Here is a 27,791-nt window from a genome sequence, read left to right on the forward strand (position 1 = left end):
TACAGGTTAGTTACAGCATGTTTCCTTTGCTTTTTCTAAAGAATTTCATTTTTCTTTAGAAGTTTTCCTTCTGAGCTGTTGGATATATAATGAGTAACAGGAATGAAAGCATGGATTCCAAGAGATATTTTAAAACAGAATTGTATCCAAAACATTGTAATTATTGACAGTTCTTTTTTTCCCCTAAATCAGAGACAGGAGAGAAGTTTGAGTTTAATGCCCTCCTCCCTCCCTCCCTCCCTCCCACCAGGCACTTTATGGGGAAGAAACAGCAGTGCTTCTGGAAGAAGTCTGTAAGAGGAAATGAGGAGTCGACAGGTCCAGGGCAGGCAGGGGCCCGGGGAAGGAAAAAGGTGGCAACAGAGGCAGAGCTGGACCTAAAAGGACGCTAAGACCCCTCCCCAGGAGGTCTCTGGTACTGGGCCCTGAGGGACGGGAGTGCGTCCCTGCCCTGGTCCAGCCCAGTCCCTGCTGTCCTCTGGAACTGCCCTCGCCCCTCTCCTGCATGCTCTGCAGCTCCAGAGTCTGCACTGCTGAGTGAGGTGGCGGGACGGGCGAGTGCGATGCAGCTCATCTGGAGACAGGACAGAAGCGCCAGCTTCCTCCTGACACACAGCACTGTGTAGGTTTAGGATGCAGAGCGTTACTCTCTCCCCAAGTGCCTGGGCCCTCACCCTCGCCAAGGTCTTAATCACTTAATGCATGCTTTGTTTCTTGGCTTGTCGGGAAGCTAACAGCAGTGTGCTGCTGACAGGCGAGTGTCAACTAAGCACTAAAGCAGAAGGAAATGGAAAGTGAGAGAATTTCAGGTTTCACTGGAAGCAGAGGCTGTGCATTTTTGTGTGTGTGCAGTTTTTGTCTGTTTATTTTTTCCCTTCTTTTTAAAAAGATCCTGTTAGAGAAAAAGAATTCAGGGAACAAACACTAGTCAGCTGATTAAGAACTGAGCTGGACAGACTTTGTACCTTGGCATGTGAGTGGCTATCCTGGTACCTTCTGAACTGTTGCCACCGAGTTATTCTGAGAAGGCTGCTGGGGCCAGCAGCGGATAGTGGGGAAGAGCACAGTGTCCTCTGCCCGAGCAATCCAGCTGCGCAGGATTCAGGTGGGTTGGGAGCCTCACTAGTTCAGCAGAGTGATAGCGTGGGGCCTGCAGGCTCACCTGTAGATGAAGGAACGGCTCACAGACGGTCGCTGGGCTTGACTTTTCTCAGAGAATTCACTCTTGTTTTGAGAATTAGCAGAGTGTAGAGGAAATGGCCCAGATTTTATGCTCAGGACAGACCTCTTCTTCAGTTCTCCATCTGACCACTTTCTAGCTGAGACATCAGGACAGTTACTTAACTTTTCTGACCCTGTTTCCTCCGTTGGGAATGTGAGAATAGGACTGTTCTCAGGTCTGTTGGGAAATGTAAAGGCTAAGAGGAGGTTAAAATGAGATGCTAACGCTGAGCCAGAGCTTAATGTCCATCAGTTTTTTTCTACTTCAGTCAAAATCTATCTTTCTATGTAGAAGCAGCTTCCTTTACGGCCTAGTCTCCATGTTGAGTTTTGAAACAGGAATAACTCAGGCATCACCTTGATAAGAAAAGGAGCCACTTATCAGAGGCAGTCCTGTGTGAGTGTCGTAACCCGATAGACTCGTGGGCAGGGACCGGCAGGGTGCAGATGAAGCTGTCCACACCTGGAAGCCCAGAAACTTGCTGCACAGGCAGTGTGAGCAAACTCCTAGAGCAGGCATGCTCTGCACGTGGCCGATTCTGAAACCATCTGTCACTGCCTTTTAAACGCTACCCTAAGGTTCACCTAAGTTCTGCATAAACCCAGAACTTTGGAACTGCTGTGTGATTCTTAGAGGCACAGAGGAGTAACTGCTGTCTGGAAGAAGGCAGCATGCCGTCGTCTTTGGGGTGGAGTTGGTATGTAGAAATCTTAGGGCTCTGTGTGGGCAAGCATCCCAGCAGAGACATCCTAGGAGCCCAGAACAGTTTTCTCGTTTTTCTTTTTTCCTTCTCAGTGGCAGTTCGTGGCTACTGTGTGCACGCTCCCCCTTTGAGTCACCCAGGCGCGAGACAAGTCATTTCCCATCCCGAAGCTCTCGGCTGCTGAGCGGTAGTGGGTAACTGGGATGTGGCGCTTAGCTTTAAGTTTTTGCACAAATCCAGCTTCCTCTCCCCTGGAAAGGCGCGATCTTGTCTTTATACCCTCCCTCAGCCTTTCTTTGCTTCCCCCGAGGGCAGGAAGAAGACGAAAGGAGGAAAACCTCGGCAGGCGGACGGCGTGTGGCCGACTTAGGTAGGCGCGGGGCGGGGAGGGCCCGGGCGGGGGCTGGGAGCGGAAGGGCCGCCCGTGCGCGCGGGCGAGGCCGCCGGCAGGGGGAGGCCGGGCCCGGCCGCCGCCTCGCGGGCCCCAGGGCGCGGGCCGCCCGCCGGGACAGCGCCGGGCGCCTGGCCCGCCCTCCCCCGCGGCCCGCGCGCCTCTCCGCCCGGCCAGCGCGCGGGTGGCTCTCGCTCTTTCTCTCGCTGCTGTTGTTTCAAACAGGAAGTGCACGGCTGCCCGTGACGCGCCGCCGGCCCGCGATGGAGGAGTGAAGCCCGCTCGACGCCGCTTCCAGCCCGCGGAGCCCGCCGGAAGCCAGTCCCCGGAGAGGAGCGCGCCCCGAGCGAGCGCGGTGGCCGCCTGGTCCAGGTGCGGGGCGGGCGCCGGGCGGGCGCGCTGCAGCAGCCCGGCTCGCGTGCGCTTCCTTGCTCGCGCCCCGCTCGCTGCGTTCTCCCCCGGGGGTGTCTCCAGGCTCCCCGGGCCGCGAGGCTCAGCGCGGCGCCCGCGGGACCTGCCCGGCTTCGCACCCGCCCCGGGCGGGAGGCTGCCCGAGTCCGCAGCCGCCCTCTCCAGCCGCTGCTCTCCTCCTGCTGCCGCCGAAGTCACGGCTCTTTGTTCCTTTGTTCGCCAGGCCAGGAGTTATCTGCATAAATGGGTGGCTTGGGTGTTACTGAGGGTGAGAGGAGTGGGGACCTGGCGGAGAGAGGATGCGCTGAGGGTGAAGTGTGAGGGAAGGGGAGCGAGAGCCTTGGTGTCCAGGCTCAGAGCTCCCACCTCCTCAGCCGCTGGAGCAGGGATCCCCGCTCTTGGCTTTCTATTCTGGGGGGAGCCGGGCCGTCGGAACTGGGGGAATTGGCGATGCAGACACACACCGGAAAGGTAGTGACCGGGGACAGGGGCAGCTCATTCGGACATGTTTAGTCTGGAGTCTGGCTTGTTACCTTCAGTCGCGGTTTCTTAGCCAGACTCCCTTGCTGAGACAGAGGTTCTTTTAAAGGTAGGAGCCTGACAGCTTTATTCATTTAATGCCCATTTCCATCAGAGTAAAATTGAGAACGACTTTTCTCAAATTCACTAGGGAGATGATGACTCCACAAGCTTATCTTGCTCTATCTCAAAAGTTTATAGGTGGGGAGCAGATTGCTAGAGGCAGAGGCTGGTTTTATGCACAGACTTTCTACTTGCTCGTTTCCCTAGCATCGCCTCTCTCTGCAGACTAAATCAGATGGACGTCCCCCCAGTGAAAGCCTGGCCTTGTTTCTCCACCTCCGTTTGTCCAGCTGGTGGAGGGACACTAGGGGAGGTATGACGGTAAAGGAGAATCAGTTTGTTGGAAAGAGTGTAGCCTCAAAGTAAATGTTTGAATGATGTTCAAGCTGGTAACAACTTCTTTCCTTTTCTTTTGGAGGAAGGGATCTGAGCATATGACCTGAGGGGAGGGAAGTGAGATTCTGCGAAGAAGGGTCTCCTTGTGGAGCAGGGAGGGGATGTGCTCCATCACTGTGCTGTGCGCACTTAGCCCCTCACCTTGTTGGTGCCCAGGGTCCCTCCAGAAGCAGGGTTAGTTGTAGAATTTAAACTCATGGTGTTGTACGCTGACTATACCACTCTAATGCTGAAGGTTTTATTATAAAACAGTTACTACATCATTAATTTTGCTTTGAAAGGAAAATCCTTTGTAGGTACTCAGCCTGGTAAACTTGTATTGCCTCCTCCCTCCCTTCTTTCTCCTGTTGGCAGCATGGAGGTGATTTGAATGATAAGATCCCAGTATTCCAGGAGTCCTTCAGAACTTTAATCTCCCCCAAAATACAGCAGCTTTGAGCATTGTGGTAATATTAGTAACTGGCACAATTGCATTCACCTTAAGTAGGCAAGATACACCATGAGCACCGAGCAGTGAGCTTCATCTTTTCCTAGATAAGTAGATGTGGACTTCTTCTTAAATTTGAGCTTAGTTGTGAGATGTCTGTATTTATACCTCTTCTTGCCAAATGCATCATGGGATTAAAAGTGGAAACAAGCCATTAAGAGAGACTCTTGGAAGGCCTGTGCAGCCGTAGCGTTTTGCCTTTATTTTTATGCCCAGGTGCGCTCCTGGCCCTCTGGTTCACTAATTTACTTGAGGACTCTCGTCAGCACTGTCACTCTTTCAGGATGATACAGAACAGCCTTTGTGACCTCCCAAACTTGTCCCCTGTTTAGGAACAGGATTTACTCCCACCCTAGCAGAATTTGACAATAATTACTTAATAACCCAGGAATAATGGTAACTGGCCTTTGGATCTTCATTTTCTGTTTACAGAACACATCTTCTGTATCTCATTTATAATTTATTACTCCTTTTAACAGCCTGGTAAAATAGGATTCATTTGTTCCATTTTATGGAGGGGAAACTGAGTCTGATAAAATGTGACTTGTCAGCGGTCACGTTAGTAAATGGACATGCTGGGACGTGAACAAGAGTCTTACGATGTAGGCGCGTGCCTCTCGTGACCTGGAAAGCGCTGCTTGCCGAAGAGATGGCAGTGCTGATGCGGGCGGTCTTCGCCGTTGCAGAAGAGAGCTGACCCTGTGCTGGTCGAGACGGCCTTTACCTGACTCTCCGGTCTTTTCCCATTGCTCTCTACCCAGAGCTCCAGGGTTTTTGTTGTTTTGTTTTTTTCCATGTTTGAAATTCACGCTTACTCTGTGTTCGTGGCTACATGTAGCTGTGTTGGCGTCATTGTGATTTGTCTCCTGCTGCCAAAATCCTGATGGCGTATTTTAATTTACAGATGTCTGATGTCAGATCTTAGGGAACGGTATCTTTTTGAAGGGTCAGATTAGCAAAGTTTAACTCTTTAGAATAAAAAACAACACTTCTGGTTTACTCCAGGACAGTTTACATGCCAGAAAAGAAATAATAAGTTAACAAATTAATAAATGACGTGTATGACTCTCCCCACATACTGCACGACCACCATACCCAGCCCCCAGCCTCCCCACCCCAGTTCAGGATAACTTACTGAAAAGCTCGTATTATGGAAAGACATGGGAAAACCCATATACATTTTATGTATTAAATATTTTTGTGATACTCCCCAGATGGAAAAAAGTTTATTTTTCTTATTTTTGCAGTGTTTAAAGCTGAGCCTCTCTTTAGCTGGGGTTTTATGTTGCATCGAGACGAATATAAATTAAAATTCAGAGTACATTTTCACCAGGAGATGCTAGATAAAATATTTATTTTCTCTTCGCCGATTGGAGTATCTACAGTGATCTAAAACTTTTCCTGTATAGAACTGTGTTCAAGCATCAGAAGGTTGGGGGGATGGGAAGGGGTAGGAAAGAGAAATAAAATGAGTGATCTTTTCTTCTGTAAATAAGGAATGGAACGACACATGCATATTTTCCTAACACACAGTGCATTGCCGTTTCTGTTCTGAACAGTTGCAGTGGCTTGTGAACTAAGAATGAAAGGGTAACTAGCTTTGATGTTAAATGCCAAGGAAACGTTTATGGTCGGGAGAGGACGAGGAGTGGAGATAAATGTGTGCTGGGATTTTCATTTTTTTCAACCCCCCCTCCCCGCCCTTTTTCCTTCATGTCTATTATGAAATGAAAACTAACTTCAGTTGGAAATTGTAAACTTTAAAGCAGTGATTCTCAACCTTTGCAGAAATCGGTGCACTTTTATTTAATACTGAAAGATTTCAAAGATTTTCTTTTTTGACTTGTTTAGAGTTTCACTTCTTACTTCTGATGATTACTAGTATTTAGTGTCGCGGTTACTATTTAATATTACTCCGCTGGATGTGCACCGTAAACAAGGACCACAGCATTCTTCCCGTGTTTGTCAGTAGTAGGACGTGTGTGTGTGGCGCAAGGGTTCAGCCTGCAGCTCTCTGCCAGGGTCCCGAAGTCCACAGGCTGGGACTCGGGACCAAAGAGAAGCAGCTGCTCCAGGTGAAGATGCAGAGGCGGTGGCGCGGAGGGACACCAGCCACCAGGCCACGAAGGCTGCCGGGTGGAATGCTTCCTCCGCGTTGTGTGTGAAGCGGTTGACGTGTGAAGCCCTGACCTTGGGTCTGATTTTGTTTCCGGGTTCACTGTTGTCATTGTCAGCCTTCAGGTCCTGCAGTTACCTCACTCGGTCGTGGATAACCGAGTTCTTCTAAGAGCGTTCTCCCTGCCGTGTGTGAGCTCCCCTTCCTGATGTTTGTGGAATCAGGACTCCAACGCCCGTCGCAGGGGCACCGCGGTCACGACGGCCACCAGCCGCAGCCTCCTGTGCATTTTCCCGGAGCTAAAAGAGGCTCCCCAGCCTTGACCTTGACAGTTTTCAGTGAGCGCACGGAAGGAGAGAGGTTACTTACCCTGTCCCGCCGAGTGGGAGAGACCGGCGTGTAAGTCCATGCTGAATCTGTCTCTGGTTCCCGCGTCTCTTGCTGTGGCTTTGGTGTTCTGTCTGAGGGGGACTGAGCTCAGCACCAGAATCTGTCTGGGCCAGGGCGTGACGCTCTTACTTATGGTTTAAAAAAAAAAAAATCACTTCCATTTACTGGATGCTTTGCATGGATCATCTCTGACCTTCCTGGTGGTGTGCAGGGTGGGTGACAGCCCTGTTTTATAGGTAAAGAAACTGAGGCGCGTGCAGATTGCAACTTACCCGGGCTGCACGGACAGCCGAGGCCGGCCTCGATCCAGGTTTGTCAGTCCCCAAGCTAAACGGTTTCTGGCATTACATCTGCTGCTTTTCAGCGAAGGTTAAGTTAAAACCAGACAGAATATGCAGACTTCAGGAACAGGGACATGGGAAGGCCCACATGTGTGCGAGTGTCTTGGCTTCCGTGCGGTATGTGTGCGCTCTGTCCCCCAGGGAGCACGAGTACCTGGACTCTGCTGCGGAGGGGTTCTCGCGGCGGCGCTGTCCGCGCGCAGTGCTGCCGAGCGCACTCCCGGTCCGGCTGCGGGGACTGTTGCCAGCTTCGCGTGCCCACCAGGACTGCGCGGTGGTTCCGTTTCTTATTAACAAGTTTCCCGATTTTCGCTAATCTGATAGGTGGTCGTTGTGGCTCATAGTTGATTTTGCCCTTTCTTGATGGCAGATGAGGTGAAGCCTCTCTTCATTTACTTGATTTAGTTTCCCTTGTCTGTGACTCCGACCTCCTGCCTTGTTCTTGGGAGCGTTCGTTGAAAGAATTCTCGTGGAACCCTTGTGTGTTCTGTAGATTACCCCTTGTTAGCTGCGGCTGCTGCGAGCACCGTTCCCAAGGATTTCGCTCTTCTGGTAGCTTTGTGGTGCCTTTCATTAGCAACAACGGAATCTTTTCTTCCCCACCAGTTCTTGACATTATTGTGGTCTGTGCATTTTGAGTCACTTAAGAACTCTTCCCCTATTCGGGGCTCACAACATAATCTCTCCTCACATTTTTAGCTTCATGGGTTTGCTCTTTTACATCTTTAAAACAATTTGGAGTTTAAGGTATGAGGCGTAAATTCGTTTTTATTTTTAGAAAACTGTTCCTGTTGTGAGCCAGTTTCCTCGGTACTGTTTACCGAGTGATCTCCTCCTTCGCCGCAGGTTTGTGGTGCCGCCTCCAGCACCTGGGTGCACATTTATGCAGATCTCTTTCTGCGGTCTCTGTTTTGTCCCAGTGGCTTATTTGTGCGTTCCTGGGTCATTGATTCACTTTTTAAATTACTGTGGTTTTGAAATATGCCTTATCTTGTTACACGTACATTTATATGAGTTGATCTTATTAGCATGATTGATACAAATTTAAAAGTTCACAAATACTCTCGGTTATTGTAAGTTGGCTTTCTTGTCCTTTTTTGCATGTGTGTTAACTCTGTACCTGCAGATTTGTTTTCTAGAAATGTGTTTACTCCTCTGGGAACAGTCCTTATTTATTTAGTAACATAATTTACTTTAGTCTTAACATTCCATTTTATTATTATTTTTATCTTTAGCAATTCTGGCTCCCTTTCACGCGCCGCCTCTCTGGAGGGCAGTGGGGGTCTCACTTTGGAGCCCTCTCTTGCTCCTTCAGTGCTCTGCACGTGCCTCTGTAACGGGGGTGTGCACTCCTGGTATATGGCTCTTAAATGAATGTTTTATGAGGTGTGACGCCGTCTTCCAGGGCTGAATACGCTTGAAAGCCTGTTAATTATAGATGTTCCTTTTATTATCGGGAACACATTGCCAGTTTCAGCTTGGTTTTCTCCAAGTTTACTTTGCCTCACTCCTGTTCCCAGTTCCCTGGGTCTCATTCCTGCTCAGTCTCTGATGCTTGCCACACTGGATGCTAGGTTGCTTTATTTGATAAGCGGGCACTTACATGCCTTGGCAGAATACAGTGTACTTTTTCCTTAGTGTGTGGGATGATGGCATGTTGTGCATAACATGGCTTATTATACAAAAATTATTGCAGGGGACAAATTGTGGCCACAAAATAGATACTGCATGACGTGGTTCATCTGGGCCCTCGGTGCTAGGGTTATATGGGCGATGGGCTCTGTTTATTTGTTTTTCTTCTGTCTGCAGTTCTCCAGGAGCTTTATGGGTATAGGAGAGGGCTGCAGGCTAACTACTGACATTTACTGAGCTTGCACAGAGCCTGATAAAGTGATAATGCAGAATGTTCTACAGTCTGCAACTTGCCTCTAAACCAGTGCCCTTGAGGTGTGGGACTTGTTCTCCTGTTAAGCAGGAGCTGTTAGATACTCACCTGGGTTTGCTGGTCACAGCCCTAGGCCTGACTGAACATGTGTCCTCGGAAGAGGACCTGATCGGTGCCATGTTTTCCATCCTTCATTCGGGCTCCTCTGTGCTCACCTCACCAGCTGTCAGGTCCGCCTGTCTCACCAGCCTCCTCTCTCACTCAGTTATTCTAACATAATTGACAGCCACGCTGCCTTATTCACTCAACAGCCATTCGCTGAGCTCCAGACTGTTAAGTCTTAGTTCCCTGATCTCCACCCTCCTACCTGCAGTCCCGGTGCTCAAATCCTGAAGACACTGTGTGAGTGTGACACAGTGCCTGCCCTCAGAAGACAGGCACGTAAATCATTAGCTGGAATTGAGAATGGAAGCACTTTACAGCGATACGTTGTAATCAGTAGTGGTGGAGAGCGGGCACAAAGGAGGGCGCGATTTGCTCTTTTGTTTTGAGGAAACAATACACGGAGCTGGTGCTGGGTGTTTGAGGGTCAGGACTATTTACCAGGCTGAGCAGAAAGGAGAGAACAGAAGAAACAGCCCCCGTTCAGAGCTCGGAAGGGCTCAGCATGAGGAGCACCAAGGAAGAGGGACAGGAGCAGAGACTCGCGGTGCAGAGCGGAGAAGGGGCGGGAGGTGCGTCTTGGTTCAGATTCTTGGTCCAGCCCTGTCGAGGGCCAGGCATGCTGTTTCTGGAAGTGTAGCCCTTTTCCTGGCAGCGTTGTGGCGTCATCAAAGGTGCAATAAATGCTTAAATCACTGTCGTAAGTTATGCAAAAAGCAGGCAGGGAGAAGGCCAAGGGCTGCTAAAATAATCCAGGGGGAGATAATGAGGACCCGAACTAAGTGATGGTGGGACAGGAGGGAGAGGGTGGACTCGAGAATCACTGAGGAGAAAGAACTGGTGCTGGTTTGATGGGAAGCGGGAGAGGGTAAGAGGGAAGAAGAAGGGAGATGGCTCCTGGTGTTTCTGGCTGGGGAGAGTCGCCCTCCGAAGGCAGCACTGATTGGAGGGGAACACAGAGGAGCAGGCTTGGAGGGAGAAGAGCGAGTCCAGCTGGAGGCGTTCCGCTGACCCGGAGCGGCCGAGAGCCCGGAGAGAAGTCAGGGCTGGAGACGTGTCAGGGAGGGACTGGGACTGACGGCTGCAGCCATGCATGTGTGAGGTCCCCAGGGGTGCCCACGGCCCAGAGACCCCGCAGGCATAGGAAGGGGAGGGAGAAAGGGGACCAGGAAGACCCACCCACGCGGACGGTAGTAGTGCCGAGCACCGGGGCGTTGTGCTGTTCCTGTGTATCACATCATAGGATCCTTACAGCAGTGATCCCTGAAGTGCTTATCGCTCTTGTCTTTGCCGGATAAGCCGTCTAAAGATCGGGAGAGCAACTTGCCCCACCGCCCAGGAGCAAGTAGGGAAGAGCTGTCAGGCCTGTCCGAGGGCACGGGAAAGTCAGGTGGAGACTGAAAATGGGAGACTGGATCTGGCAACTAGGTGTTCAGGTGGCAGCCAGAGGGCTCTGGAGGGAGGAGGGAGTGGGGCTTGAGAAGTGGGGGCGCCCCGCGGGCTGCGCGCACAGCCGTCCGTGTGCAGGCGTGGGCTCCGTGTGTCGTGGTGACTGGCGCTTGTGTTTTGGAGGCAGACGGGGGAGGACGTGCTGCGGGTCGGCGAGGGAATAGCTAACGTAGCAAGGCTCCAGAAAGCCAGGCAATGGGTCTGGCTGCCGAGCGCTCGGGGGCCTGCCTCGGGTGGGGGGGGGGGGGAGGGCACGCTGACGGCATCCCTTCAGGGGCCCCCCTGCCAGGGGAGCCAAGGAGGACAGAGGTGGTGTGACTGGAGATGAGCATGCGGGTAGCGGGGCGGGGGGCGAGAAAGTTCGCTCCCGGTGGCTTGGGTTTTCTCCATGAACGGGGAGCAGACCCGCCGCTGAGCGCGAGCAGGCCTGCAGAAGGCAGCCGAAAGTCAGTAAGAGCCAGCGTGGAAAGACGTCCTCGCTGATGAGGACATGTGATGGGCATGGGCACTGAGGCCCCTCCTGGGGTTCTGTCGCTGGGGACTAGGTGCCGCTGGTGGCTTTTGTTTTTTTCTTTCTTTCTCTTTTCTGGTTGATAAAGACAAGTGCCACGAATGGCCTTTTAGAACAGACCTCACAAGGCCTCGCCTGAAGTGTCTGGTTTAGATGGTGATTTCAGGAAGCTCAAGGCAGAAGGACCCACGCTGAGCTCAGGGAGCCTGCCTTCTGGTCCCGGTTCTCCCACCGACAGGGTGGGCGCGGGGAGGCCGGCCGTCTCCCTGCGCCCCTGTTCTGCCGTCTCTCACTGGGTGAGGGTCTGCGTCACGTCCCCTCAGAACTTCTGTGAGACTTGACATCGTCGCACAAAAACGAGTGGACAAAATAGTAGGAGCAGCCAGACTCCTGTCACTCACTCACCGTCCACGAGTTCTCTGATGGCAGCTCCCACGCCGCACCTTTGGAGCACCGAGGCCCGGACAGCTGCCAGGCGACGGTGCCCAGCTGCCCACCCATGGGCTGCACTGGCCCCGGGGCCGGGGAAGCAAGTCGGGAAAGGGGGAGCAGACACTGGGGGGGCTGTGATGGGGGCTGGGGTGTTGCTGTGCGCCGCACTCGCTGAGGCACCCCGGGTCCTTTCCTGAGGGTGGCCGCGGTCTGCGTTCACTGCTCACGTGGTTTCTTTCCCTCCATCACTGTGTTTGGTTTCTGCCGGGTTCGTTTCTCCCTCTTGGCTGAAAGTGTGCCACGTAGAAGAGAACCCAACAGTTGGTTGAAGGAGCTCAGGCGTTACTTGTAGCGTCTTCCCTTCAGTGTCTTTTCTCCTTCCCAGCTCCGTCATGGCGCCTGATTTTCTTTGCCTGTAGAGAAATCAGAGACAGTCTGAAGCATTTCTTCACTCCTCTCGGCGCACTGTGTTCTTCCCTGAAGATTTATTCTGCAAAGCCATTAAGTGTCTGCCTCCCGTTAGGAACAGCGCAGGAGGGTGTGGCGAGCGCCGAGAGCTGAGTCCGGACCCAGTGGGCGGCTCAGAGGTCACTGTAGTGATTTAACAAGTCTAAGCAGGTGAGAGGCACTGTTTTTAAATTAAGCCTCTGATATTTCTCTGTGCTGTTGCATATTTGAGAGAAACGTGGGCATTTCCTTTTTTCTTCCTTAAGCTGTTGCACAACTTAATGCTTGGAAAATTCTTCACAGGAAGAAACAGGGTGTAACAGTTAGTGTGAGACTTTTTTAAAAAAATTTACCCTTTTAGGTTAAATCTGAAAATATTATTCTCTCCCTCACCCCCCAGCTCTGATTTCCTTCTGAAAGTCTTAATATCACCCCATAGTTAAATATTATTTGAAGTAAGACATAGTTAAAAAATTAAAACCACGTAAACATGAAATTAAAACGTAGTCTATAAATGTGTTCTTCCATTTCCTGAGAAGCAACAGGAAGGGTTTGCTTTCTCAAAATAAACTGAGCAGCCTGACTGTGAACTCAGAGCAGCTGAGATCAAAGATTCCAGCGTCATCACTCAACGGGAAATTTTCAGTCATTTTTCCTAACTTCAGAAAATCAAGTCGAACACTTTTTTTAAGCACAAGGAACCAGGACATGTATGTAGAGCTCAGAACCCTTCCTTTGCATACGTGACGCTGTCGTAGCCCAAGTGCTGACTGTCTGATGCCGAGAAGAGTCCGCTTCCAAGACGCAGCTGATCGGGGCGGGCAGCTAGACACGCGCTGCGGGCGAGTGTCCTTCGGCGTCTCACGTGGAAAGAACAGGGGACAAGAAAGCCAGCCGAGCTTCTACGTCCACGTAGCGTCGGAACGTGAGCTCGGACCTGCTGGGGCAGTGGACTGGTTCGTGGCTCTGCTGGCGGGAGAAGCTCAGCAGCCCCTGTTGGACTTGGGGACGGAGTCTGCGGCGGTGACAGTGTGCATGTGAGCGCTCAGGCAGGAATAGGGACGTTTGTTAGTATTTCTCCACTGCCAGAAACAAGGAGTGAGAGCCCCTCCTAAAGAGAGGAAGTCAGCTGTGTTATGGTTGGCAGGTTTCTGTTTGTGAGCTACAAGCAAGATTAGGGAGAAAAATATGTGGTAAGTATTCATCTATCATTAATTTGTGGGCTCAAAGGTACGCAATTTTAATTTTCTCGAATAGTATAAAGCAGGTCAACATTTTGAAGCCTTGGACAGTGTTTGTATCTATTTGGGAAGGTGTGTACACTGATAACTTTATAGATGTTCTCAGTGGACCAGGTGTTTTCCAGTATTTGTCTTTCAAGAAAGGGTAGAGAAAGCTGTGCACAGCCCGTGACCTCGGTTCCTCTCTTAGTCCCCGTTTTCAGCTTATCTAAGTCTTGATATTTACAGTGGGTCCCTTGTGGATGACAAACACAGGGTCTCAATTTTTAATCCTCTCTGACAATCTGTCTTTTAATTGTTATTTTAGGTGATTCACATGTAAAGTAGTTATTGCTGTGGTTGGACTAGTATCTGCCGTGTTTGTCTGATTGTGTTCTGCTTGTTGCATTGGCTCTGTTTCTTTTTTCCACTTCTTTTTCTGTGGTTTTAAGTGAACATGTTATATAGTTCCATTTTGCCTCCTTTTTAGCACATACTTGCTTTACAAAGGTTTTAGTCCTGGCCCTAGAGCTTACAAATGATCTCACTTGCTTAAAAACAAAACAAAACAACAAAACAAAACACCAAAAACAAAACATGTATGTGTGTGTGCACAGAAAGCAACTTGCAAGGATACACGCCAGGACACTGAGTCCTTACCTCTGAGCGATAGGGTAATAGGTGATTTTTACTTTCTTTTTTATAGTTTTCTGTATTGTCTGAATTTTTAAAAGTACCAATCAAGTACTACTTTTATAATCAGAAACAACAAGGCTCTTTTCATTCTGAAGAAGCGGAAAAGGCAAATCACAGCAAAGCAGGCCAACAGTCGCTCACGGGTCTGGTTTACGCCCTTCTCCTCTGCGCACTGACCCACCACCACCAGCAACCTCTGGAAGCAGGTGGGAGAGGGCTTGGCTGCCGCTCGCCTGCGGCGGGAAGGTGGTCCACTCCTGCCTGCGCCTCCGCCCACAGCAGGAGTGCAGCCTCTGAGTGACTTAGCAGCAATCCACCCTTGGTTTGACAAAGAAAAGGTTTCTGTTTAATACAGAGTAAACCAAACCTCTCTATTTCTGCGTAATTAAGCTTTCCTCTACATAGAAATGTCTTGATGCCGCTTAACTGTCTTTCAAAAAAATAATGAGCAGAATAAGAACACTTGAAGGCTAGTTTAAAGTATAGCCTTCCTCGTAAAACCTGCAGTTCTTTGGTTTCCTGCCGAGAGACCTGCTCCCCCTGGGCGGGGTGGGGACGGGCCTGCTAGGGCTGGCGTCGTGGCCGTGGCCGCAGGCGAAGGCACTGTGACTGCCATGAGGCTGCCGTTCCATCTGGATGTGGGGGAACCGTCCCTCTTGTGAAGTTTAGGGAAGGTCACCGTGACTGTCCTTGCAGGGTTAACGGTGCCTTCTGAGCTCACTTGTGCGCGTAAAGCAGACCTGAGGGAGGTTTGAGAAGGTTGTAGGGCTTAGTGCAAACATGAAATGTGGTTTTTAAAGAACGGTTCTTAGTACCAACTAACCTGCTGGGTGTTTTCAAGAAAGTCGTAAGTTTTATAAACCCTGCAGTTTGTTGGCCTGGATAATTGGGACCATTATCTTTTGCTGCTTAACTGCTGCATTCAAGTAAACAAAAGACAAATGACTTTCTGTGTCTTCTGAAAGAAGTGTCTAAGAAAAGCAAACCACTTTTTTCTCTACTTCCAAGTGAGAGAAGCTCAGTTCTCCACTTTAATACATCTTATTACTGGAGCCAGGCGATTTTACTTAAGGTGAGAAGCAAAGTAGCAGTCTGCTTAAAGCTCACAGAACTGCACGTTCTGATACGCACAGAAACATCCAGAAAAGGGATGAAATAAAAAAATGTCATCACGGTAAATACATGTATTGTTGCAGCTGTGTTCAAACATGTACAAATTCTGAAGGGAGTACAAAATACAAATATTGCTATTCAAGGAATCACGAGTAAAACTGAACAGACTTTCTTTATAATATTTTGACGTTGGATATTTTACAAGAAGTAGAAGTCAGAAGTCCAGTTTCTGGGGTGCTCATTAAGATAAGCCGGAAACGTTGCTGAATTTTTACATTTGCAGTGTGAATGGTGTTAGCAGACTGTTCAGTAGGGTGGGGAGTAGGGTAAGTGAGTTGACTCCTTTTTAAACTCGTTTCTGAAGAGGAGCCGTGGTACGTGGAAGCACCGTGGAGGAACCGTGGCGAGGTCTAGGCCTGTAACTGTTGGCCCGTTTCTCTAGCTCCCTTTGACCTGCTGTCCCTTCACCCTGGTGGTAGTGGGTCAGGGTCTGCACTGCGACGTTCTCTCTGCCTTTCTGCTCCCCAGGCACAGCTGTGAAAATTACTTAAGTGAGGAGTGGTTTGGGGGTTAGAATTGTGAATGGAGGAAAGAAATAATCCTCTCAGTATTTAAATACAGGGAAAGAGGATTATCTGCAACCCTGAGCTTTCGCCCCCAAAGAACTGATAGTGTAATAGGTTATCTTTGCTTTTATAAATGTAAACCATAATGCTTTAATAACTGCCCTTAGGGAAAAGTCAGCAGGCACTAATTTCAAGCTACCTTTTCATCCATCTGTGTGTTTCATAATCAGTTGCTCTTTGGAAGAAGTAGGGGCTTGTGATCTGTCCTGCCACAAGATGCCCAGCATGAGATCCACATCCTAGAGCAGAGCTTTGGCAAAGAGGCCGGCTCCCATTTTGTACTTTCAAGGAGGTGGTTGTAAGCAGTGAAGTGAAAATTTAAAAATTGCAAAAATGGTTTCGGCAGTAACTCATAAAAATACTAAAATAATCTTTATATAATTGGCAAATTGGTATGTATTTTATAAATACATATAATGAACAAAATACATGACATACTTTATGTATTTGCTAAAATAGAGTTCTCTGCCTTTTTAGTGTTTAATTCTAGATGAGTAACTTGTTGTGTTTTAGGGGGCAGTACCACTAAGGCCGAAAAGCAACGTTTTTACAACAGTCTTAAAATACAATTGACTAAGTAGTGTTCCCACTTTATGGATGGAACCTAAGAGCTGAGTAGTTGAGTTTAAGGGCGCGCGTCAGATGAGGTGTTCCTCCTAAGGGAGCCTCCCTCCGTGCTGGGCGGGGGAGCTCACAGACCTCTTGCTTAAGACGGCTTTTATCTCAGCCATTCCAAGATAAGGGAAATGTACATTTTCAGCCTTTCTGGAAGAAGTAAAAACCTCTGCACTCTGATCTCTTTCAAACTAACAATATTTTAAACTATATTTGTTATGCTAAAACTTCTTTCTGTGGCCCCTAGAGAGAGAAGCAGACAGAGTGACCAGAACGTGCCCTGTGCAGCGCGCTGTGTGGGTAACGCCGAGCCGTGCGGAGGCAGAGGCGGGGGTGGGGGGTGGCCGGGACCCTCTGCTTCTGTTTGCCTCCTCAGCGGTCCTGGTAACCTGGGCACATTAACAAAGGTCTGTCTCCTGCTTTAAAGAGATTAAAAATGATTCTCCCTTTTGAACTCTCTGCTTCTGGGGAGCCCACAGAAGCCAAGCCTTGTTTATTGGAGGTTTTTCTGGCGGAGGCCGGCCAGACGTGAGTGTCCTCTCGTGTCTCTCAGTTTAGCCTTCCTTTGTTTCCCAGTGCTTGGCTGTGAGGAAGGGGCCCTGTTCATGAGCCTTGGTGCCTTTCGTGTATGGTGCATTCTTAAACGGATTCCATTTTGCTCCGACCCTTTGAGATTTTTTTAAATTGCTTTGTCCCGGTTCCTAAGCATTTTTGAAATACTAAAAACGTTCACGAGGGGGTGGGCCATGGGAAGACTTTTCCCGGCGTTGTTTGTTCTTCTCCAGTTGTGCGTCCGCAAGGAGAAGTTCAACGCCGGGTTAAATTCCGCCAGGTGCGCTGGTCACTGGGACTGAAGTTCCCAGTTCTTTTGATATTTAAATCCGTGTTTCTAAGGCAGAAAGTGCCGAGTGGGAGCCTCTTAACCCAAGTGGGAGCCTCTTAACCCAAGTGTCTGTGCCGAGCTGTTCCCATTGTCCCGTGAAAGAAAGGCCTTAAGTAGTGCCCGGGTTGGCCCTGGAGCACCATGTCAATGGTAAGGATCAAAAGATTCATCTGTTCTCAGATTTTTGTCTTTGAACCAAGACTTTCCAAAAAGAACACAGACTTGTTTGAATCTTGCCGCCTCTGGGTGTGAGTGGTTGTGCAAGGCAGCAGTATTTTTTTTAACTATTCATAATAGACGCAGAGGTATGAAATTGCAAGAAAAACAAAAATACACTGCGAACAACTGTACAAAGCAGACTTTGAACGCAGGTGGTCCTCAGACTGGCGGGCTTGCCGCTCTCCCTCCACCTCGTGGGGAACGCCGTCCGTGCGTTCCCACGTGGCCGTGTTCCACAGCACGGCCTTCTCACTCAGCCCCCATCTCAGTGAGCTGCCAGGTTGTCTCGATTCTATCTTAGACCTAAATTCTTAAATGTTACCTTTTATCTCTTAAAACTCTCCAGCGTGCCGCTCCCACACAGAGCTGCCATGTGGCCTCCGCCCTGTCCGGCCGCCTTCCCTGACTCTGCCCTCTAGCGCCTTTTACACACTGAAGTCTGAGGGCTTTTTACAAAACAAAACTCGCTGTCAGTGACTTTTCGTTGCCCTTGAACTCGTCAGAAGCAGTTAAAAGCTAGGCTCCTTAAGAAGTCTTCAAGGCCTGGCAGGAGGAAGTCCCGGCCTGTCTCCAGTCCACTGCTGTGGCCCTGCCTCACCCCAGCATGCACCTGACCCACGCCCATGCGCAGCCTCACAGCCCTGTTTCTGTTCCTCTAATCTGCCGTGCCTTCCTGGCAACAAGCCTCCAGGGTGTGTCCGAGGCCCAGAACGCTCTCCCCCTCCACCGCTTCATTTTTGTGTAGCCAACTCCTGCTTCTTCCTTTTGCCTTCATTGCAGTGTCGTGCCCTTCAGGACGTCCACGTCACCCTTTGAGCCGAGCTGGGTCCCCGTGCTGTTTGTTTCTGTAGCTGTTTGCCTCCTTAGCAGTCCTGGTAACCGGGCACATTAACAAAGGTCTGTCTCCCACTTCAAAGAGATTAAAAATGATTCTCCCTTTTCAACTCTTTGCTTCTGTGGAGCCCCCTCAGCATCTCACTCATTGCATTCAGGTCCTTTTCTAATAGATTCCAAGCCCCAGGGAGGCGCAGACGTGTCTGCTGTGTTCGTGCTGTGTCCTGGGAGCCGCACACAGTAGGATCGCAGGTGATCTTGGAGGGAATGGACACGTTCCAAATCACCCCCACGTCTTTCATGTTATTACTTACGGCAGCGTTTGTCACACGGCCCACACAGGCATTTCAGACAACTCCTTCCGTTGACTTCATCAGCTCTCTTAATTGTACTTAAGATGTGCAAGCGTGAAGTGAAATATTCCTCCGTGTGCTTATAGCTCTTACACAGCTATTAAAACACTTTCAGACATCACAGATAAATGCAAACAATATTTTAAGCCGTTAAAATTTAAAATGTTGATATGATGGATACTTTTTTGCTGAAACTAAATTAACTGTTGATTTTTAGAAAATGATACAAAGTTGCTGCCTTGGGTTCTCATAGATACTCAGCGCACGTTAGTCTTTGGGTTTTGATGCGGTGACACGAGGAATGCCTGCCGGCAGCAAACTCGTTATGCAGGAGCGCCAGGTGGATGTGAAGGCTTGCTTGCTGTCCTGGGACCACTGGAGCACGACTCTGCCGGCGAGCGGTACTTGAATTACAATTTGAATGACTCACGATTTCCAGTTTTCTTGCTAGCACGGTCAGTGTCTCGCACATTCAGAGATAAGGTTAGCCTTCCAGTCACTGAAATCAGCACCAAACACGTAGCTAATTCAGCAGCTACTGGAATCAGGAACAGGGACATAATGTCTGTTAGTTTCAGTTCTTACAGACGTGGAACGTGCTTATAGTTCAGCGCAGCCTAGTGTCTGACTGCCAGAGGGAGTCGATGGTAGAAATGACCCTTTCCGCACCATTTTGGAAACAACTTAAACATAATTCCTTTTCTTATCATCGCCTCCTCTCTGTATTTTTGAACCTCTAAAATAGACCCTTGTCCTGCCGTACCTTCGGCCATCGTGACAATCCTAGGAACGCCTTGACGCCATTGCACCTTTCTGTGGCATGACTCCCTCGGCGGTGTCTCTGCCCCGTCCTTTCCTCATTAGCCTGTGCTGATTAATACAGCACTGCACTGCTCTGCCTGTCATTCCGTGGTGTCATGAAATCAAAGTCCTGCTCAGCAGCCAATAAGGAAGTGTCTCAGATGGACCCTTATCTCCGTCGCGTGTGCCTGCCCACACGTCAGCGCTGTCTGTTGCTGGCGGGGATCGCTCGGCACCACCGGAACCGTAAGTACAGTCATAAGCGCGCCCAGGTCTGCACTTACGACTGCACTGTGTTTGTAAAGGGCTGGTTCAGACGATCCAGGGTGCACTCACATCCAGCTTCTTTCAGATCAACACCGACAGGAATGTGCAAAACTGAAAGACGATTCTGGAGACATCACGGATTCTTGAGTATATTCATGGCTCTCTGGGGACCCTGAGACCCTCGTTTGAGACACTTGCTTACAACGTTCACAGCAGGCCATCCTCAGACACACCCCGGATCGCTGTGTCCGCAGAGGTGCTCTGGCTCACGTGGATCATGCCCTCGGTTCTCAGCTCCCTCTAGCCTCCTACCTGTCCCTGCGTCTCACCGAGCCCCTGCTTGGTGAGAGGATGGAGAAGCCTTGTTTTCTGGTCTCTCTCAGACCTCAGGGGCTCCTGTTGGAGTCTCTCTCTCGCTATCTGTGGCTCCCTGGGTAACTGCAGCCCCTTCACCGAGGAGCGCAGAGCAGCTTTTGAGGAGAGAGTGCAGTACGACCAGAGCAGAGGGGTAGGGGAGGCAGCGAGGGTCTCACATTTATCAGACCCTTATACTCAACATTAGGAGGAAAAATTAGGACGAATTTTGCTGACGTAAGACCCCAAAGTTGAAGGCATTTTATTACACAAACATGACACCCATGGCTTTGGCCTAAGGACTTAGCAAGATGGTCAATTGTTTGTATGTATATATTTTAGTGGCTTTATTGAGATATAACTCGTATACATGCAGTTGGCCCATTGAAGCATACGGTTCATGGTGGTAAGTACATTCAGAGTTGTGCATCTTCACGATCAGCTCTAGAATATTTCTCCCCAGAAGAAGCCCTGTGTCCATCATAAGTCGTTTGCATTCCCCCGTGACCGCCCTCCACACACACAGGGATTTATGAGTTTCATGATGCCGGTGAGGCTTGTTGACGTCACTGCATCTCACCTTATCCCCTCACGCGAGGCAGTCGGTTCCTGCGTGATAGCAGTTGTGGGGCTCTCGCCGTGTGCCAGGCGCGGTGCTGGGCCGCATGCGGCCACTGCGCCGTTTAGCTGACACAGCACCTGAGTGAGGTCTGTCCTGCTCGCGTTCCCACGTTATAATGAAATTCAGGCTCAGCACCGTTAAGCGACTTGCCCAGGGTCACACGAGCCCTAATGTTTAGGAGGGTTCTAAGCTTCTAGCAAGTGCCCTCAGCTGCTGAACTCAATACGAGAAAAGCCTCCCTTACCCCCTGAGGCTTTGCAGCAGGAACTGGGAAGCCATAGAGCGAGAGTTTTATGTGCATGGTGACGCCACGTTATTTGGATGCAGATTTTGTCATTGCTCCCTTGGCCTGCTCTCTGCAGGTGCGGTTGAGTGTGGCGGGAGCCTCGCGGGTGTGTGGCCACTGCTGCCTGAAGCAGTCATTGCAGCCTTGTGTGCACTTAGCAAGGTTGGACGTGATCCATGAGCCAGTGACGTTGCGGAGGCTGGTCTGGAGTAGGTGGAGATGCATGTCGGGGGTTCGGTTTGGGTTAAAGCCCAGATTTAGGCAGTGGGGAAGTGAGAGATTTCTGAGGTGAAACCGTTAGAACTTGGTAACCTTGTGGATGTGAGAGCTGAGAGAGAACCTGAAGATGCTGTAAGAATGCCAGCTCAGAGGACACGGGCCAGGTGCCAGACTGATGCGAACTGGGCGCGAGGTGAGGTAGGGCACGTCAGAGCCGGTGGTAGACTCGGTTCAAGGCTCTGCCCTGACGGTCCGGCAGCCTCTGTGCTCCTCCTGGTCTTGGGAGCTTCAGTCACTTTATTAGAAGAGGAAAGACGTTAAACTGTGTTTGCTTGTCTTTCAGTTTTTCTAGAAAATTGATGGACGTTAACGTTTCTCCTGGTATCAGTCGTGTAAGACAAGCATTTAATTTGCTGTTAGCGCTTTCCCTAGCGTATTCCTACGTTTTTGCAGAATTTTCCTTGAAGTAGGAGTACTCAGAAGGGAAACTCGAGAAACAACCTTTTGTCACCGAGGGGGTGAGAGAGGTTTTAAACTCCGCTCCTCCCCCAGCGGAGTTCTGCCTGCTAATGCAGGTGTTTTCTCAGCTGCAGGCCCCAGCATTCATCCCGTCCTTCGCTACAAGATTTCTCAAGATCAAACTTCAGTTCAAGGGAGACAGATCCTGTAGGGAGCACCCACAGGGAGGAACTAGGCACCCTTCCCAGTTCCGCCTTGGGAACTTGTGAATACTTGCTCAGTTTGATAGCTTTTAAGGGCACTGGTCGTAGTCACAGCATTTTATTCCCGAGCAGTTAAATTTAGACTCATGCTTTCAAATTTGGCCTAGAATTGAGCTTTAATAATTCTGCTTCAAAATCTGCTTGTGAGATGAGATACTTAGTACTAAGAGCATCGTGGTGATAGATGTGAAGTTGCTTCCTCTGTTTCCTGCCTCAAGGTTGCAACGTTATGTAAGTTGTTTACAGATGAACTGCTCGGGAGGAAGAGTTCAACTGCTCCTGCCACAAGGTGCAGGCCCCCAGCGTTTCGTACGAGTCCCTCTGGTCTCTCCCTGTAGCTGACTTCTGCTTGTGGAGTCAGCTTATCCTGCGTACATCTGGGGTTAAATGTCACGGTTTCTGTTCTGTACTTGGTTAAGGAGAGCGAGTAGATGATTGTCTGAGGTTGGACTGGTGTTTCTAGCCTCATTAATGATTAATTAAAAGCACCCAGAAGCACACTTGTCTTCTAAGCGCCTGTACGTAACGGTCTGCGGGAGCTCGAGTGCTTGAGAGGCCCTCTTACCACGCCTAGAGAGATACGTTTGCTCTTGGGCTAAAACACGTGTGAGTACAGCCCAAGCGTGGCATCTGAGCCTGGCTGCCTTCGCGCCGGTTTCCGCGGGCAGGGTTGCTTCTAGGTCCCTGCTGGCTGCAGAGCCCCCGCTTCTCACTGACACTCTTGCCGCTTCCTGCTGCTTCCGGGAGTACTGACGAGAGCGTGCCTAACTGTCACGTGAACAGTTACTCATTTACGTTAAGTGACTGCTTTGTGAAACTTCCTGCTAATTTGCAGTCGGAACACGTGGTGACCCAAATATCTGGTTACCTGTGGTTTGGTGCCGGTGATTTCAGTAACTTCAGTGGCCCTTTTCTGTGGTAGAACACCACTGACAAATACCGTGAGGTGTGTCTTGCACTGTTGTTTTCTTCTCTTTCTGCTCTCCCCTCCACGTGCTTGCTTTCGGCGCTGCCTCGCCCTCCTCCGGCTCTGCGCCGGGCACCTGGAGCTTTACCTCCGCGCGCCGGCGGGGCCGCTGTGCTTCTGTTCACCTGGTGAGGCTGTTCCGTGAGCGGTCTTCCCCTCAGTGCCTGCCGATCTCCTGCAGAGTTTGAAGTTTGTATTTCATATGTTGGAATATGGCTTAGGTCTGTGCATAATCACTCACCCTGAGAGCCTGTGGTCTCGCATTTAAATGCAGGTCCTTTGGTGACAAGTCCTGTAGTGGACAGCAGCCAGCATGGTGCTAACTGTACGGTGCTTTCGCGGTCAGAGCTAGTGGAGTGGCCTTGCCCGGGGGCGTGGCGGGCGGCTTGTTGTCTGGTCGCAGAACCCGGAGAGTGTTCTGCTAGCTGCCTTCAGAGATGTTGCGCGTCCATTCCAGGCCAGATCACTCACCGCCAAGACGTGAGGTCTGAAACTGCCCCGAGCCGGTCAGTCAGCTTTCTTTATTCTTTATGGAAGTCCTTGTACTGTAGTGACCAGAGTTTTGTTCTGTTATTTGTTACCAAAGAGGTAAGACATGAACCTACCCAATCATACTGTGTACCAAGCGCATTAGAATCTGTTCTTTTCCCAGTTTCGGTTTCTCCATTCCACGTCTCCAAGAGATTTTCCGTAAGGGTGGCCATATTCTGAGGAACATGTCCAGTTGACGTTGAAGGACCTCAGTGCTGCCCTTGGGGAAGCTGAGTGGGATCTGTATGTAGCTCTTCAGCTGCCCCCGGGTTCTGGCTGCTCACTCAGCACAGCTGCATTTCACCGACGCGAAGGCGTGTGTTCTGTTGCCTTCCCCAGCGTCGCCCCCCGCCCAGAGGAGTGTGCGTCGCTGAGGGCTCCCCGCCACCAGCACTGAGCCGGGCACGTAGCAGGTGCTTGTGAGGCTCATTCAGAGCATACGTGAATGAAAACTTCAGGAGGTTTACCTCTTAACTAACGGTATTTTCCCTAATTTCCCCCAGTTGGGAGAGGGCTGGAGTAGAGCTGAAATTGGGGTGGAATCCTGGGGGTTTTAGGTGGGAGTTGTCTGTGACCCAAGAGGAATAAGGATGGTTTTAGGCTGAAACCGGGCTCCCAGGGCAGAGGACGCGCGTACTCTGTCCAGGATGTGAACAGCTGTCTTGTTCCCACCAGAGGCAATTTTGTTGGAATGTTCTTAGAAACGGCGTGTACAGGCTTCTGCAGCCGTGCAGAGGAGACCACGGAGATCCAGGGAACATCAAGATACTAATTCAGCCCGTCCTCTTTGAAAAATATTTGACCCTTTCCCTCTTAACTCAACAATCCTTCAGGCTGTCAGCACGAAGTTGCAAAATAGGAAAGAAATCAAAATTAGTTCCTATGTTTTAACCTTTCGGGAAGAGGAGGCTAGCAGAAAAAATACATATTTCTGAAAACATAATTATGTATACCCTTCTTAGGTTCCTCTTGTATTTTTTATGACCTAGTATCTTGAGCATTTTTGGTAAGTTCGGTTCCTGCGGAAGAACTGAGCCCCCCCCTCCCCCGCGGAAAGGCAGCTGGAGGCGGTGGGGGGCTGGCTGGCTCCCGGAGCTCGTGGCTCTTTCCGTGGCTTCTGCTTTGCACCTCGCCCCGTGTCTCCACCCAGAGGACGACAGCGCTGTTAGGCTCCAGTGTGCTGGGTGTAGCGGGGGAGGGGTGTCACTCACACACTGAACAGGGCCCTCTGCAAACCTAAAACTAATAATTGAAGAATTAAAATGTGAAATACAGCTTTGTCGTTGTGTAGGATTGAAAACTACTGTATCAGATTTATGGTGTGGTTCTGACGATCCTAAATTGTATAATCCTGTCCATTAAGTTTGTTAATAAAACCCAAATGTTACCCTTATGTTCCTGAAACAGATTTATAAGGCAGAGCATCAGCTATCCCGTGGCAGACTGAGAGCGCCTCTCAGTGCTGTGAATGACCTGACGGGTTATTAATCTTTTCTGTGGGGAGTGTTTTTTCCTCATCAGCTGTCTGAAGTATTTGGGAAATTATATCTTGTGGGAGTTGCCATTCATCAGGAAATGCTTGTTCATAGATGTAAGCCAGACCACATGGAGCAGTAAATGTTATTAATCACTATGGAAACCAAAAATCACAAATGGGATGGCCTTACGTATAAGGCATTCTGCGTCTTACGGGGGTAAGTCATATGCAGATTTGGCTCAGTCCACTCAAGTATTTATGGGGCACTTAATGGTCAGAAGGTCTGGGGGCACTTAGTCTAATGACTGATTCTCCTTCACGCAGAACCTAGAAGATCGTTAAAGGGAAACGGAGGAGGAAAGAGTGCAGCTGATAGGGATGAGCTCCCTTGTAAATGTGGGACCCGGGCCAGCAGGCAGGACGCTGGGGCTTCCGCTCTGGCCCTCAGAAACCAGCTGTGTGGCTGTAGGCGAGTCTTTTAACTTATTTGTGTTTCGGTTTTCTCATCTGTAACAAGGTGGAGTTGGGCTGTATGACCTCAGGTGACAAATCTGCTTCCTTCGTTGTCCTTCAGAGGCGTGGAGCGCTCTCTGTCTGTTGAGGAGGGTCACTGTGCTGGGGAGGGGCCTGGTGACGTCGCGGGGGGCGAGGATTGTTGTTGCGTTGCTGCAAACACGCCCTCGGGCAGTGAGGACGGGGCCGCCTTCTCTGTCTAACAGTCGTTTGTGGACCCGCCTCTCCCTCCACGCAGCGCGTGTGAGACGGTGTTGGGGTCGTCTCGCAGTGACGTCCGTGGACAGAGGCAGGGGCAGTGCCCTGAGAAGCAGGCTGAGGATGCTAAGAGGCTGGTAGAAGAGGAGGCTGGCGGAGTCGCTTACGAGCGTATTTGTTCTGTAGCCACTTAGTTCTTGGTTCCACTGGACTTTGCCGTGACTGTCGTTTCCATGATGAAGTTTCCTCCTAAGTGGGATTTGAATCATCCGGCCCCAATGACTCAGCAGGGCCTGAGAGAGGGAGAAGGCGTCCCTGTTTCTGGCTCTGTTGCTGAGCGGGTGTGTGGCAGGCGCCTTCTCTGGGCCATTTTCTCACTGCTAAGTGGGGAAGCATTCATCCCGTCCTGGTCCCTCCAGAGCACCGTGAGGATGGCGACGCCCCTGGTTGAAGCTGCAAGCTCACACTGCGTTCGCCCTGAGGAACCACAGAGAGTCTTCTGCATCTGGTTCAGACTCCAGACCTCCTGCCACACTTAGGGCGACCATTTGACTTGTTTAATAAGGAAGGGGCCTACTAGATTCTAAGTTTTAAAATATGCATATGATTAAAAGTGAGAGGCTCCAAAACACTCGACCACCTGGCTTTTACAGACGTCTCACAGGGCGAGAAGGGTCCCTTAGGTTTCTTCACGTCCTGCTACCTCGTGCCATAAGTAGGTTTTGATCACTTGCTGAGCACCAGACTCTGCTTTGGGAGTTGGAGGAAGGTAGTGCTACGACACAGTCCCGATCCTCCCGGAGAGACCGCGTGGTGGGCGGGGCTGGGAAGCGCACGCTCCGTGGAGCTCCCCTGGCCCTCCTGTGACAAGTGTTCATCAGAGAAGTCAGGCAGGACGCGGAGCCGGAGCCGAGGGAGGGGGTGTGTGCTGGTCAGGGGGGCCTTTCTGACTGGCGAAGCTTGAGCAGAGGCCTGGAGGAAGTGAAGGCCCAGGTGGGGGGGGGGGGTATCAGGAACATTCTGGTTGGAGGAAACACGAGTGAAGATGCGGCTGAAGGCGGGCACCCTGGCTGAGCCGAGAGCGCGCGGGGCAGAGCAGAGGAGACCCAGAGGAGGGAGCAGGCGTGGGCATCGGCCTGGGGCCTGGGCCACCGGGCACGCTCTCAGCATGTAGGTTTTGTTGTTGTTGGTTGGTTTTTTAGAACAGTGATAATTTTTTTGATTTTTCAATAGGATGACAGATTCTCGTTCCTAGGAAGATACCACCACGTATCACAAAACATACCAACCGCATAAATGCACACGGAAAGTTGTCACTCAAGACTGTTCTTGAAACCATCTTATCATGGAAGCAAATTCAGGGAGCCAAATAGTCAGTTTCCTTTTTAAGGAAAAAAAAAGCTGTTTACTGAGTGATACTTTGTATAATGCGGTATAATGGACATGCAACACTGTATTGGTGTCAGGTATAAAACACTGATTCGATGTTTGTACATATTGCAGAGTGATTACCTCAGCAAGCCTAGTTAACATTCGTCACACACACAGTTACAACTGCTTTCTTACGATGAGAACTTTTAAGATCTCTCAAGTTTCAAATACACAATACTGTTCATTAGCCATAGTTGCAGTTTCACGTGTATGCGGCTGTCACAATAAGACTGTGTTTTGGTTTGGGGGAGGTTTTGGTGGGTTTCCCCCCACAGTCGCTGGAGACTGAACAGCGCACGATGCACAGCGTCAGGCCAGCCGTCGCATCTCCGCGCCCCCTCCCCAGCGTGCGGAATCCAGTCTCCCACTTAGAGGCTGGGTCTCCCGTTACACCGCCTCCTCCAGCCTCTGCCCTGCCCCAGATCAACCAGTCAGCTTTCCTTCCCGTCTCCACACACCCTCCCCTTCACTTTCACTTGTGAATTCTTTATTGTTGTGGTGAAAAGCACGTAGCATGGACTTGCCGTCCTAACCAAGTGCACGGGGCGGTGGCAGGAGCTACGGGGGAGCGGCTCTCTAGGCCGTCCTCTCTCAAGTCCCCGGAGCTCTCTGTTCCGTGTGCACATCGCGGAGAACAGTGTTTCCGCTTCCGTCTCCTCTGAGCTGCTCTTTATGTTTGTGTCTTTACATCTAACACTGTACCTGATGCGTAGGAGGTGGTTGTTAGATGTTAAATGGCATTTTATCTCTTTAACACTTAAGAAAGCTTTTACTCTATGCCAAGCAGTGTTCTAAGGGTTTTGCAAATATTAATTCGATTTTCACAAGAACTACTTTTGTACGCTTTGTCTGGTCTTGCGAGGAAACTGAGGCACTAAGATGTCCAGGAGCTTACACAAGGCCACAGCTAATGATGAAC

The 27,791-nt window shown here is 50.3% G+C and overlaps 1 protein-coding gene across 1 annotated transcript in view; it reads left to right on the forward strand.

Moving 5' to 3' along the window:
• LRRC8D (leucine rich repeat containing 8 VRAC subunit D) overlaps positions 1-27,791 on the forward strand; it is a 93,609-nt gene that overhangs the window by 18,288 nt on the left and 47,530 nt on the right. The window contains 1 exon segment of the mRNA XM_032487041.1: positions 2,241-2,295. Within this exon segment, the coding sequence (XP_032342932.1) occupies positions 2,241-2,295 (55 nt within the window).

This window comes from Camelus ferus, chromosome 9 (assembly GCF_009834535.1).
Source record: "Camelus ferus isolate YT-003-E chromosome 9, BCGSAC_Cfer_1.0, whole genome shotgun sequence".
Lineage (NCBI taxonomy): Eukaryota > Metazoa > Chordata > Mammalia > Artiodactyla > Camelidae > Camelus > Camelus ferus.